Source organism: Acomys russatus, chromosome 7, assembly GCF_903995435.1.
Source record: "Acomys russatus chromosome 7, mAcoRus1.1, whole genome shotgun sequence".
NCBI lineage: Eukaryota > Metazoa > Chordata > Mammalia > Rodentia > Muridae > Acomys > Acomys russatus.
Window position 1 is genome coordinate 28494479 of NC_067143.1, and position 13677 is coordinate 28508155.

Below are 13677 nucleotides of genomic sequence, written 5' to 3' on the forward strand. Positions count from 1 at the left end.
TTGCTTATTTTTATTCCAATAAGATTCTTAAACAAAAGTAAAATCCCAAAGGAACAAAGGTTCGTCTCGGCAAAGGTCAATATATATCCATGATAAGAAACTTCTGACCACCGTGGGCCCCCAGGTTGAAAACCCAGGGTTAGGAAAGTTGACTGCGTTGGCGGGAGGGAGGGTCGCCGCACTTGCTGCTCGCACCAGGGATCCCGAGCCCGCAGGGAAAGTGTGAGCTTTCTGGCAGGCGCGCCCCCACGTCCTCACACACCCCACTAGCGCGGATCAGCAAGGGTGGGACCGCGGCGGGGCGGGGCCTTCGGAGCCCGGACCCTCACCTCTCCCGCCCCTCCCTCCGCCCCGCCCGCGCTCGCCCCCCGCCCGCTCTCCGGGCGCCCGGCCCGCCCCCTCCCCGCCGCGCGCAAACGAACCTCGCAACGCCGCGCTCAGCGGAGGCTGTGGCGGTAGCGGAGAGGGGCCGGGCGAGGGAGCAGGTTAACCCGGGCCGCCCTACTCTGTAGGCGTCTCGGAAGCGCAGACTGCGCCTTCCGAGCCCTGCGCCCAGGAAGCACTGGCCTGCGGCACGCTCCCGGGGCCCCGCTCCTCCAGGCGCTCGCAAGCATGCAGCTCGGGTGCAGGCGGCGCGCCCGGGACCGCTACTGAATCCACGGAGCTGCGGGGACCAACGACAGCCGGGCCCCTCCCACCTCGCCCAGGGGCCCACGAGCGACCGCCCTACACCTAGTCTTCGCTCACAGCCCCGCCAGCGCCACCCCCCGCGGGCTGGAGGGGCTCATGCAGCCGCCAAGGTAAGCTCAGACAACGGGGCACGGGGTCCTGACATCCCCAAGGCGCTGCCGACACTTGCTAAGGCCACCTCCCTTACTGATCAGCGGCTTCCCTAACCCGGTGTCTCATCTCACAAATAGGGCTTTTGGCAACAGGAAAGTTTTGTGGTTTGATCTTTTTTTTTCCTTCCTTCCTTCCTTTCTTTCTTTCTTTCTTTCTTTCTTTCTTTCTTTCTTTCTTTCTTTCTTTTTTAACCCCCTTAAATTCTGTCCTGCGGACAGCAGGCGCTACGCGTGGCTGGGCAGACCCGGCACCTATCCCACCCACTGTGTACCAGCCTGGAGCTCTCTCTCTTCTGCGCGGCCACCTTTTCCTGGAGCGAGAGGCCCGCCTGGCCCGCAGAGCTCTGGACAGGTCTTGTCACCCCGCTGACCCACCGTAAAGCCCAATTGCTTCGCTTCACCCAGGCCGGGTTTTCAGAGGCTGGAAACCTGCGCGACTTCCCGGAGGCGTCAGCATCGTATGTACATTGTACAGTGTGGGTGACCATTGCCTGGGAGCGTCCGGTGTGCTAGAAGGTGTAAGAGTCCCGAAAGGTCCGTCGTTCCTTAAGAGGAAGGCAAGGCACCGCGAGGACTCAGCGCCTGACTTGAGCCGCCGCTCATTCCTGGGTATATCTAAAAAAGAGGGACAGGTGTATTGAGGGACCGGTGCAAAAGTGAAAGACGCTCGGATGCAGCTCTGGATTGCATCTTACTAAAGTAATTGCATTAGACTTGCTCGGAGGGAGAGTCAATTTCCCCAGACTGGGATTTTAATGGGAGCCTGTGTGCTGTTATTATTATGTGGTGTGGTTTCAGAAGGCGTTGGATTGTATTTATTTTATAAATTGGGTGTCTTGAGGCGGATGGATTAGGGGAAATATCGCCATCTAGCGGAAATGGTTAGCCCTACCTTCCTCACAAGCCACAAAGTTGGGCGGCCCTCAAAGAAGACAGCTGTACGTGGTGGAGAGGTGGGAGCTAGGCGACATGTCAGAAAGACTAGTTCACAAGTGTTCCTGCCATCCTGCAGATCGGGAGCTTAGTTCCAGGGACCGAGTGGCGAATTGTACAAGTGGCAGGGATCACCTCCAGGGTTTCCTTCCACTCCCTTCTCTGTGTAGTTTTAGGATCTAGCAAAAACAAGGTAAACTGTCAGCTGCCTTTCTCCCCCGGCACCTGACCCAGGGATCTGACAAAACTGAGTGGCCACCTGACTCCTCTCCAGCGCATCTATATCTATATAGGTGATTGAGAAATTAATGTTAAGCCTTGACCCTTAGAAAAGAGATGAGGTGTAGAAGTCTGCTCTTAAGGGTAACTGAAGAACTGGGAAAGAGCGCCATGCCATCTCCACTGGAAGGGAACGGTGTATCCCCCAAATGGCTTCTTTTTTGCACACACAAGGGGAAGACTTACTGCTGTTCCACTACCACAACATGCGACACGCAAGCCTACTTCACTGAAATGACTGGCTCCTAGGATGGCACACAGTGGACAAAGGCTCTGGGTGGGGCGCCTGCACATCAGGCAGACTGCACGTTCTTTATGGCTGGATTGTGCTGCCACCTTCCAGGCCAGCTGATGTTAGCTGGGAACACGTGCTCCCGGTGTGAAGGGCGCTCTGGCTCCTTGGAGAGCACTGTGGCTTCCTGCCTGGGATAAGGTATATTCCTTCCCAGACTCCTCTGGACTGCAGTGGTAGTAAGTAAGGATCCAACATCCTTTCTCTTTCTCCTTGCCTTGCAAGTCATATGTATCCCAAGCTGGTCTTGACTTTTCTCTATGCAGCCAAAAAAAAAAAAAAAAAAGACCTTGAACTTGTGATTCTCCTGTCTCTACCATCTGAGTGCTGGCATCTAATATATGCAGTGTTGGGAATCGAACCCAAGGCTTTGCACATGCTAGGCAAGCACTCTATCAGCTGAGCCACATCCCTAGCTCCAACCTCCTTTTATTTTCCAAAATCCCTGCCCATCATTTCCTTCCCAGATGAAAACCAGTGCTTTCACTCCTAGCAGGCATGTGGCTGGTCTCCCCATCCTACCCCGATCATTCTGTCTTGATTCTCTTTTCATTCCCACATTCTTGTTTAATAATCATGACAAACAGGGTCCTAGACTAGCTTGGCATCTTACTAAAGGAGGGCAGAGCTGACTTTCATTGCCGCCTTCCGGTTACGTGGGCTGGTACAGAAGGAAGGCATGGCATGTGATCCCTGGAGCCTGCCCTTCAGCAGCCTTTGGTAGCCCATCCCTGACAGTAGGACAGGGAGTGAGCAAGCCACCTTTGCCAGGATGCTCACTGCTACCAGGAAGCAGGCTGACATTTTCATTTCCTGGAAGAGGATTCCAAAGAGGTGTAAGGGCGTAGCCATGGTTCCTAGTCTAAGGCAGCAGTTCTGAACCTGTCGGTCAAAAACCCCTATGGGGATTGGGTGACCTTTTCACAAGAGGTCACATATCAAATATCCTGCATATTAGATGTTTGCGTTACAAAACAACACAACAACAAAAAGCCGGGCAGTAATGGTGCACGCCTTTAATCCCATAACTTGGGAGCCAAAGGCAGGTGGAGCTCTGTGAGTTCAAGGCCAGCCTGATCTACAGAGCAAGTTCCAGGACAGCCAAGGTTACACCGAGAAACCCTGTCTCAAAAATATATATATTATATATATATCAGCAGCAGCAAAATTACAGTTATGAAATAGCAACAAAAATAATTTTATGGTTGAGGGTCACCACAAAATGAGGAGCTGTGTTAAAGGGTTGCAGCATTAGGAAGGCTGAGAACCACTGCTCTGAAGGACTCTTGTCTGCTCCAGCCTTGCTAAGTGAATTAGCTTCAAGCACATTTTGAAACATACATGGCTGCAGAATTGGTCACGCCTTAAAGTATGCAAGGTAGACAATGAAGCAGGTGTGTCCCTGGAACCTTCAAAAGAAGGCACTCGGAGTGGGGGAGCGGGGGATGGGGGCACCCAAGTGAAACAGCAGAGCCAGAGGAGGATTATCAGAAAATATCATAGACTAATTGGAAAAGGTTAATTCTACTAAATACATTCGACAAAAACCTTTTAAGTATAATTGTTCAAATTGCTTTTGTCTGTTTCTGTTTCTCTTGGAATTCTTGAGAATGGCTTTGAGTTTCAAACTATTCATTGTTTAGTCAGTCAACAAACTTAACTGAGGTTAGCTTGACAAAGGGACTCTCTGGTTTTCCCATTTGTCTGGTTTCCAGCCCAAATGAGAGATTTCTCCTTTCTTTAACCAACAGCCGGATTCCATCCTCCCTTCCTTTAGCAACTGAACAGAGCTCATGGGAAAGTTAGTTAAGGTCTGCCTTACCAAGCACGCATGGAGCATCAGGCAGACCTCAGTTTCCTTGGAGACAACTGAACATCTTTAAGGAAGAAACCTGGTTTCTTGTTGGTCCTGTGAGTGAAGCATGCTGCACACACCCTATAATCAAGGGTCAAAGGCAGGAAACCTGGTGAGGTATGAAGGTTCATAATTCCAAGGACGAGAAGAAGCAGTTTTGAATTTTTGGCAGAAATTGACTATGTAAATACAAAAGTCTTTTATTTGAAGCATTTTAAAGGCACTGCTAATTGACAAGCCTGCAAAAGCATGCCCTCCACGTGACAAATGAAGGCATGTCAAGCACAGTTTACAAAGAGGGTTAACTACAGAACCCCCCACTGGATTTTCTCTGCATTTTTTTCAAATATCTACTTAAGGCACTGCTGCCCAGAGGTAGAATTCTCAGAAATCATAGTACTGCATTAGCCAGAGTGTGAAAATCAGAGGCTGGGTTGGGGGATGGGGGTGGGGAATCCCTGAAAATAGTAAAACAAGGCCAGTTCTTTTAGATTCTGTGTCCTCTGAGGGTCAAGGCAGAGAGCAACAAATACAAGAGAAACGCTCTACAGCGCATGACCTTGTGTTTCATTGGAGCATTTTACTAGTTACCATGCGTGTTCACCTCCCAGGATGCTGAGATCTTGAGTTCCTTGTAGGACCTTGCCCCGGCTGACGGTAACAATGTGTCCTGTTACCTGGTAGGGCTTTCTGTTTGTCTAGGTACACAGAGCTGATCTGCTGGAGTCCCCCCACGCAAGTTTCTGTACGATTCCCTTCCTCTTGGCACGCTTGCCTTATGAAGGGTGCCTGCAAACAGGCTTTGCTTGTCCGTGGGCATGTTGAAGAATCTCTTCCTTGGTACCTTGTTAAGTTCCACACAGAGACATGCCAAGACTGACTCGTGGCAGCCTTGTAAACATTTGTCACTGTACATCCTTCCGTCATGGAGGACTCCCTCTCCTTTTAGACCCAGCACTTTGCACTTGGTGTGTGCTCTTCCCCCGAGGGTCCTACCTATTTATTAACCTTGAGGTCACACCATACCAGGTTGCTTTCACTGCGTTTGATTCTGTCTGCCAATGTCTGATAGCCAACTTGGTGGTCTTGCTAGATAACTTTTCCCCTGGCAAGGATACCCATTTTATCTGTTTAAAGGCTAGCTTTCAAACTCCCAGAATGCATTTTCTGCCCTTGATGGTGTCATCCTGGAAAACAGATTGCTTTTCCAAGAATGTAACCAGGGGACACTTGAAACCATATGAGGATTTTTTTTTCCCTCCTGGTCATCAGAAGAGCACACAGGACTGCATAGTTCATTGACAGGACCACAAAAATTACAGGGTTCTTTTGAAATAATTGGTACCTTGAAAAGAATAATAATTAATATTTGGACATTTGGGTGGGTAATGTGCTTTTATTCTGATTTAATTTAATACCTTTGGTGGGGGAAGATATAGTATAAATAATAAATAGAATTTTAATACGATTGCATTGCTGAGAGGGTGGCTCACCCACAGCTATTATAAAATTCATGGTGACATGTCCTACAGGCTCACCCCTGCTAGGCATGGGCAGCTCATTTTTGTCCTAGTACGTGAGATTCATTAGAGTTGAGTTTACTTTGTCACACACCAATCCTCACCACAGAAACAGTTTGCTATTTAGGCTTCAGAATAGTGTCTGTTGTGTTTGAATCGTGTCCCCAACACTCTCCCATTGGGGATGTCAGCTGATGAGCTTTTAGGAACTGGCCCACTCTTGAAGGCTCTGGTTTCATAATGGATTGCTCCATTTGTGGACTCATAATTTGGCAGTGTTAGTGGAGGGAGTCGTGATGAACATGTTAGGGGACAAGGCCTGAGCGGAGGGGGTGGGTCACTGGGAGAGTACTTCAGAAGGATGTGCCCTGTCCGTTACACCATAGGCCCCCTCTGCTTCCTGTCCACCGTGAGATGAGTAGCTTCTGCCATCAAGATAAACAGTCTCCTCACAGACCTAAAAGCAACAGAGGAAAAAAAAAAATGATTCTGGTCTGATATCTCTGAAACCGTGAGCCAGAGTAAATAAATCTTCTCTAACATGCTTTCCTAGCTGGAGGGTAATGGCGCACGCCTTTGATCCCAGTGCTCGGGAGGCAGAGGCCGGCGGATCTCTGAGTTCGAGGACAACCTGGTCTACAGAGTGAGTTCCAGGACAGCCAGAGCTACACAGTGAAACTGACTCTGAAAGAAAAAAATTAAAATGTGATCCTCTGGTAGTTATCATAGCAATGCTAAACCGACTGCTCCACTTCCCATTCTAGAGGCTGAACTAGGAGCATCATGAGTTCAAAGCCAGCTTGGGCTATGTAAGGGTTTGACGTTGTTTTCATTTTTCTCTGCTGGGAGTATTTTGAGAAAAGAGGTCCTAGACTGCAGGACTCTGATTTCTTTTTAGGTAAGTGGCTGCAGTTGGCGGTGTCTACTGACTCGGGGCCTGGCTAAGGAACAGATGACACCCCCATCCCCACCTGCCCCCAGCCTGAGAGGAACTGAAGCCCATGGCTAGCAGGTGCCCTCTGGAGTCCCCTTCCTCTGTGCAAAGCTTACTCGAGACTACCTCAGAATCATCCTAGACTAAAGAGATTTCAGAGAATTGATGCTGCAAGTGGCCTAGCTCGGCCATTTTCTTGTTGGGTAATTTTTAGAGTATGGGTAAACCCAGGAAAGGGCACCATGAGTACTTGGCAGAAAAAAAAAAATTTAAAAACTTCTTGCCATCCAAAAGGCAGATGACAAGTTCTATAATTTACAATCTAGACTGCAGAATCGCCTTAACTGTGGGCGTAGCCAGTTCCTGTTTATAAATGGGCCTAAGACTCGGTGGTCTCGAGCATGGTTTAACCCAGGGACATGGTTGGCAGAAAAATACAAATAAAAACCCCTGCCATCCGAGAGACAGATGAAAAGCTCTGTACTCTGACTCTTCCCACTTCCGCAAGTCCTTAGGGGGGATGGGAGAGGTTGTTGAGGGAAATCACCCTTTTCTTAGAACAATTTTCTATTTGTGTTAGTGTCTGTAAAATAGTATTTCTCTAAACATATTCCCATTTCTAACGCACAATCCATCATGAGACATATGGGATGTATTATTGAGCTGACAGGAAAAGATAAACCTTGAGTGAAGATGGGGCACAGCTGTGGCTTGGTGAGAAAAACACTGGGCTTGGCATCACAAGGCCTGGATTTAGCCTCTGCCCTGACATTTGCATTCCTGGGGACCTTGGGCAAGTCACTTAACCATCTTGAGTCTCGGACTCATTTATAAACAGGAACTGGCTACATCCACTTGCAGACTGCAATTCTTCAGTCATTTACAGAATTATTTCTTGTACTGAGGACTCATTAGGCCCCAAAGCCATGCAAAGTCAAGGTTATCTAGGGGCCCCTATAGGGTCCTACGGGTTCCCCCCATTTTCCACACGAAGGCCCTAAGGGAACCTGGCATGTCATAGGTACTCTGTTATAACCCAAACAATAGTCTTCACCTATGATACACAGCTAACGCTGGCAACCACTTTTCAACACTTCCACTGTTCCAGATGTCTGTTCTGGGTGGATCGCAAGGGTATGAATTCCCTCAATCCTCAGATCAACCTTCTGAGGGAGCTACAAGTATATCCCCATTTTACAAATGAGAATGATTGAGGTCTAGTCTTTGCAGACTGCATGATCTTAGCCTGGGACACTGTATTTCCTCTCTCATACAGAGGTTGAAGAAATGTTGTCCATCTTGGACTAAAATAAGGACCAAGGCAGTGGTAGGGGACTGTCCCATGTGCGCCCTTCCTTCTGGGTGGGCCCTCCCCTCACCTCTTGTGTTTTTGCTCTGCCTTGACCATTCCAAACAGCTTTGGATTTGACGAATAGTTTGATTGCCTGTTCCTCTTGCTAAATGCACGTGGTATTTGTGCTTGGCACTGAAGTGTTTGTTAATACAAATAATGCAGCCATCTGCTGGTGAGGAGAAAGACATAGACTCACTCACTGTCCATTTACACAGTTGCCAAGTGGTGTAGAAATCATTTCAAGCCAGTTCTGCTCTCAGGAAGTTACTGGAATAAAGAGAAGTGAAGGCTGTGTGGTCAACTCATTACAGAAACTGTGTGTTTTGGGTGTATAGTAATCCAAAAGCTGCTTTTAATTTTCTAAGGATTCATTTATTTTCACTTTATCTGTATGTTTTGCCTTTGTGTACGAGTGTGCATCATGCGCGTGCCTAGTGCTTTAGAGGCCAGAAGACATTGTCAGATCCCCTGGAACTGGAGTTATGGATGGCTGTGAATCATCGTCATGTATGGGTGCTGGGAACCAATCCCTGATCCTGTGCAAGAGCAGGAAGTGCTCTGAACTGCTGAGCCATCTCTGTTTTAATTTTATTATTACAGTGTGCATGTGATATCTCTGTGTGTGTTTATGTGTGTGTGTGTGAGAGAGAGAGAGAGACAGAGACAGAGAATGACAGAGACAGACAGACAGAGACAGACAGACAGACAGACAGGGTAGGAGGGAGAGAGGAAGGAGGAGGGAAGGGTTAGACGACAGCTTGTAGGAGTCAGTTCTCTCCTGCCCTGTGGGCTCCAGGAATGGAAATCGGTCTGGCTAGCTTGGCAGCAAGCGCTTTTACCCACTGAGCCACCTCATTGGCTGCTTCAAGTGAGAGGAGGTTATTAAATAGCTTCAGGGTACGGTTTCAGGAATATCATTGTTGGAGAATTTCATGCTGACAGTAAAACATAAAAATGACACTTCTCAAATAACCTTTCCTACACGCTCAGCAATATTTCCACTTGGGGAATGCAGAAATGTTACAGATGAAACCCCAGAGCTGTTCAAAAGTCAGACGGTGCTGGGTGAGGACACTTCCTTACAGAAGCAGCGTGAGCTCGCTGCATCCCTAAGGGAAGGGAGGCACTGTGGTACTAGAAGACCCATCATCTGTCCACCACTCCCCAGAGGCAGCCAGGCCACCATCCAAATGTAGGAGCTGCAGAGCTAAGATAGGACTGGCCATGATTGGACCACACACCTAGGCAGTCCCCATGCCCAGACTGCTCTTTCCTCACCTTTACTGCGATATCTTTGAAAGGTTGAGACTTGACACTGACAGGTAATTCACAAATGTCCCTGCTAGTCTATCGGGGCTTTGTAGGAAGAAGAATTGGCCGTTTTGTAGACTAAATGTGAGGTGTTTGGGAATCTTCGACAAATATCTCAAGAGAAAAGTAGGGGAAGAGACTTTGATTATGACACTCCAGTGGCATGCCAGTTTATAATCCCAGTGGGGAGGCGTCGGGGGAGGAGTGTGCTGGAAGAAGTAACATGGCTGATTCAAGAGTTTGCTGAGCATCTGGAAAGGCAAGACAGACCAAGACGTAGTGATGGAGATGTGGCCGTAGAGACTGCTAGAAGATCATCAGGCGGAGGCCAATGCAGCCTTGATTCTGCTGGGAAAATGGAACACAGAGAATGCAAAGCAATCCCTCGCTTCTTTTCAGAGCAAAAGAAAGCTTACACCATGGGCTGAGCGGAGCAGAGGCATGGCTAGGAAGCAGCTGGTGCCATATCTGTGGCATCGTGGCAGCAGTGCTCACACTGACCAATCTGAACTTTCTGAGAAAAAGTGAAGTTAAAGTGGGAGTTGAGGCCCAGGATATCTGTCATATGTGTTGTTTTGCATTTCATTCTGTCTGTATATATGTGTGTGTGTGTGTGTGTGTGTGTGTGTGTGTGTGTGTGTGTGTGTATACACATACTGGTGAACTCAAGTGTTCTCTGTTCCTGCCATGTAGGAGGGCTCATAGAAGAATTGGCAGTTTAAAACAATGATTTGAATGGAAACACCCACTGTGAAGGGAACAGGTTTTTTTGCAGTATTAGTGTTATAGAAAGAAAGAAAGAAAAGAAAGAAAGAAAAAGAAAGATGGATGGCAGATGGTTTGATACGTCCTCCCCCGGACTTCCTCCCCAAGACAGTGTTTCTCTGTGTAACAGCCCTGGCTGTCCTGGACTCTGCCTCCCAAGTGCTGCGATTAAAGGCATGCGCCTCCACGCCCAGCTTGATATGTTCTTATACACGCGTGGAAAAACAAATATCTGTGCATGAACTGTTAGTTGTTACCGCATCCAAGAAGAGTTACTTGACAAGATGCTGAATTTTTTTTTAACGTGGACTTCCATTATATTTCATTTTCTATAAATACATTTGGTATTGGAATGAAGGAAACTGAAGGCCATGAGAATTTGTTCTCCCAGCATCTTCTGTCCTTGGAAATCATTTTTCTCTTTTCCTAGCACAGTGAACAAACACACACATCCATGCAAATATGGGGAGGGATAGTTTGTGAGGTCCCCATGAGAACACTTTATGCACACATTGCAGGCCCACCGAGCTGATCCTTCGGGCCCTGAAAACTCTCTGACTGTTCTAGAGTCTGCCTGATAGAGTTTGTCTAAGAAATAAAATCATGACAGAAGCTGTTATAGATGATGTGAGGCGAAACTGGTGGAGAAAAGCATTGTGGGTAACAGCTGTGCATTTGTGACCCAGGACATCATGCTTTGCAGTCAGTGGTCCTGTTTAAAAGAAGTGCCCAGCCTCCATCTCCTGAAGCCTCTCAGCTTTGTAGAGGCCCGTGTTGTCCTGTGCAGGTAGGAATGGGTTGCAAACTCAGGGCCCCTGAGGATCCCAGAAACACCCCCTCTTGGGGCACTGTTTCCTCTGTTGAGATGCCTGGTTCTTTAATGAGCTGCCTAGAACAGACCAGAACTTTCTGCTGCTGGTCACCGGGTAACCTCAAGCCTAGCTGGGAGCCCTCAGTTCTTAGAGTGAAACAGAAAAACAGTGCATAGACAAAAGGAATATCTCTCTTGTGAGGAGAAAAGCATTAATAATCTGATAATACATATTTAAAGACTTTCAGAAGTGGCTGGAATCTGCAAATATGTTTTTTTTTTTTCAGTACACGTGAAAGGACCCCAGGTGAGATGCAGTTCTCACTGCATCTCTAAAGAGAGATACTGGAATATCACAGTATTATGTTCTTTTAGGAAAAGTAACATTTAAATCTGGAAGAAAAAAAAAATCTACATGGTTTAATTACCAAGAAGTTATCCTCATAGTAACAGAAAAACAGACCATCAAAGCAAAAATAGCATGTACACACAAAAAGAAAAAGAGGCTAGCCAGGAAAGCTAAGAAAATTAAGTAGGCCAAAGGACTCAAGGGGGCTGTTGTAAGGGTGTCCAAAACCCATGACGGTGCATTCATGTGTTGTGTGCATGTGTTTTGCTGGATCAAACCCAGAGTACTGCATGCACCAGGCAAGTACAGTACCACTGAACCCTACTCCCAAGCCCCAAAGACGTTCTTAGTGCTGGAGCAATGACAGCAAGCTTACAAATGCTTTGGGAGCAAATAAATAGGGAGAGGTTCTCCTAACCTGTTGTAGCAATGGACGTGGAGAGGGAGTTCCGTGGCCGCCTACCCTATCACCTACTGCAGGGATGAAGATGTGAAGGATGGCAGTGATGCCCTCAAGGCCAGCATGTACAGGTGTCCTCACATGTGGCACCTGTGTACATACTGTGCCCCACACCCATGAAGGGAGCCTGCCTGTGTAGGCGTCCCCTTCAGTGGTCACTCCAATAGAGTATCATCTTGATGAAGCACAACAGCTCCTATAACAAAAACGCGAAACAGCAGTTTAGTGGGAGAAAGGCAAAAAGCCTAAAGTCAACAAAGAAACCTAGAATTCACTACATTACCTTCAAAATCCCGCCCAACAAGGCGTCACCCAAAAGGTCATTTATAGAGTTCAGTGGCTCCAGAGTAGCGGAAGAGAATTGCCAAAAGCTAGAATTATCGTCAGAGTCAACAAAAAAATAGGATAAGGCCAGTACTTTTTCTGGATGAAGAAGTAGAGACAGTGGGGGATCCCCCAGGATTGACTGTGCGCCCAGATTTAGCTTAAATTTACAGAGATTATTTGAAGAAAGAAAAGTCAGATGGTTCCAGCGTGCAGATGAGATGCAGGGACTCTGGAGATAGCAAACAGATGGCGATGAACTACTGGGTGAGCTTACAAAAACACAAATGAAGCTCTGCAGGCACATGCCCGAATCAATGCATTTACAATAACATAGTTCCAATGGACAAGGAAGCAGACTCCAAAGCACAGGCAGTTTATAGTCACACAAAGGGATCTTGAGGGTCTTTGTAGTGTGTTTGTTAACTAAAGGCCATGCAGGGCCAGATACTCAGAAACTTCTAACATTTTGTCAGAAATGGTAGTGGACACCAAGCCAAAAACATATACTTTTCCCAGGCTGTACTCCAGACCTGAAGTTTATGTACTTCCACTGCAGAAAAGTTATCTCAAGGCTGTGGCAGGCTGAGCAACCTTTAGTCATCCCGGAGAGCATCTTTCACAAAGAGGCCGCCCCGCTTTGTTCCTGTGGGGCTTTGGCGTGGGAAGATAAAGACAGAGAGGCGATGGGATTAAAGTCCACACACTTGAAGAGCATGGAGGACTCAAACGAAGACTGCTCCATCAACGCTGAGATGGCAGCACCCAGAGTAGCCCTTGAAGTATCAAAGAGGAATTGGATGGGTAAATGTAAAAGGCTAGGCTCACACTCAGGTTTATAAAGTGAACCAATCCAGTTTGCCGAGGCACAGTACAAGTGAACTGCGAGTGTGCTTGCGTGTACTCATGTTAGTTTCTGGGATCAGACTCCGCCTAGGCAAGTGCTCTACTCAGATCCTCATGTTTGCCAACTGAGCAATCCCCACCCCACTTCCACCCCATCCCCTCTCCTACTTTTACAAAGCAGAGTGAGAGCATACATAGGGCACTCAAAAAATGTATCAGACTCATAACGGAGATGTGAACAGTGGCTTGAGAGCCACGGGCAACACATCCCTATGAACAAGATTGGCAAAAATGCCTGGGAAGAATATCGCACCATTCGCTTCATCTGTGTCCAGGGGTCTGTTCATATAAGTGAGAGAAATCTAAACCGTGGACTAGAGTGAGCCAAACGAAGGATGTCATGGTTTTCCCTAGCTGGATGGAACAACTAATGGCGGTGGGGCAAAGAACCAAAGGAGACCCGTGGGGGGTGGGGAGGTAGAGAATCACAGGATGAAGAGCTCCACCAGCCCTCTACAAAGCCTAACTAGTTAAATTCAACACCTCTGAAAACAGTATGGCACTCTGCAAACAGCCTCAGCCCCAGGATGCAGCGATACCCACATTTCCCTTTGAGTTCATCCCGTAGTGTATCGAAGAATACAACTGGCTGTGCTTGATGGCCTGTCTCAAACTAGAAAGAACACAGTTTGGCGGGGGGGTGGGGGGGGGTGGGGGGGTGGGGGGGGTGTCTTCCCCCAACTATCCCAGGAAAGATTTTGTTTGTTTACTGGGGGGGAGGAGACGCAGAGCCGGGCACAAT

The 13677-nt window shown here is 47.8% G+C and overlaps 1 protein-coding gene across 1 annotated transcript in view; it reads left to right on the forward strand.

Moving 5' to 3' along the window:
• The first annotated feature begins 657 nt into the window (after positions 1 to 657).
• Positions 658 to 13677, forward strand: part of Rgma (repulsive guidance molecule BMP co-receptor a) — a 42238-nt gene continuing 29218 nt past the window's right edge. Inside the window, exon 1 of the mRNA XM_051148728.1 lies at positions 658 to 800. Coding sequence (XP_051004685.1) covers positions 787 to 800 — 14 coding nt within the window. The 5' untranslated portion in view covers positions 658 to 786. The remainder of the gene's footprint in view (positions 801 to 13677) is intronic.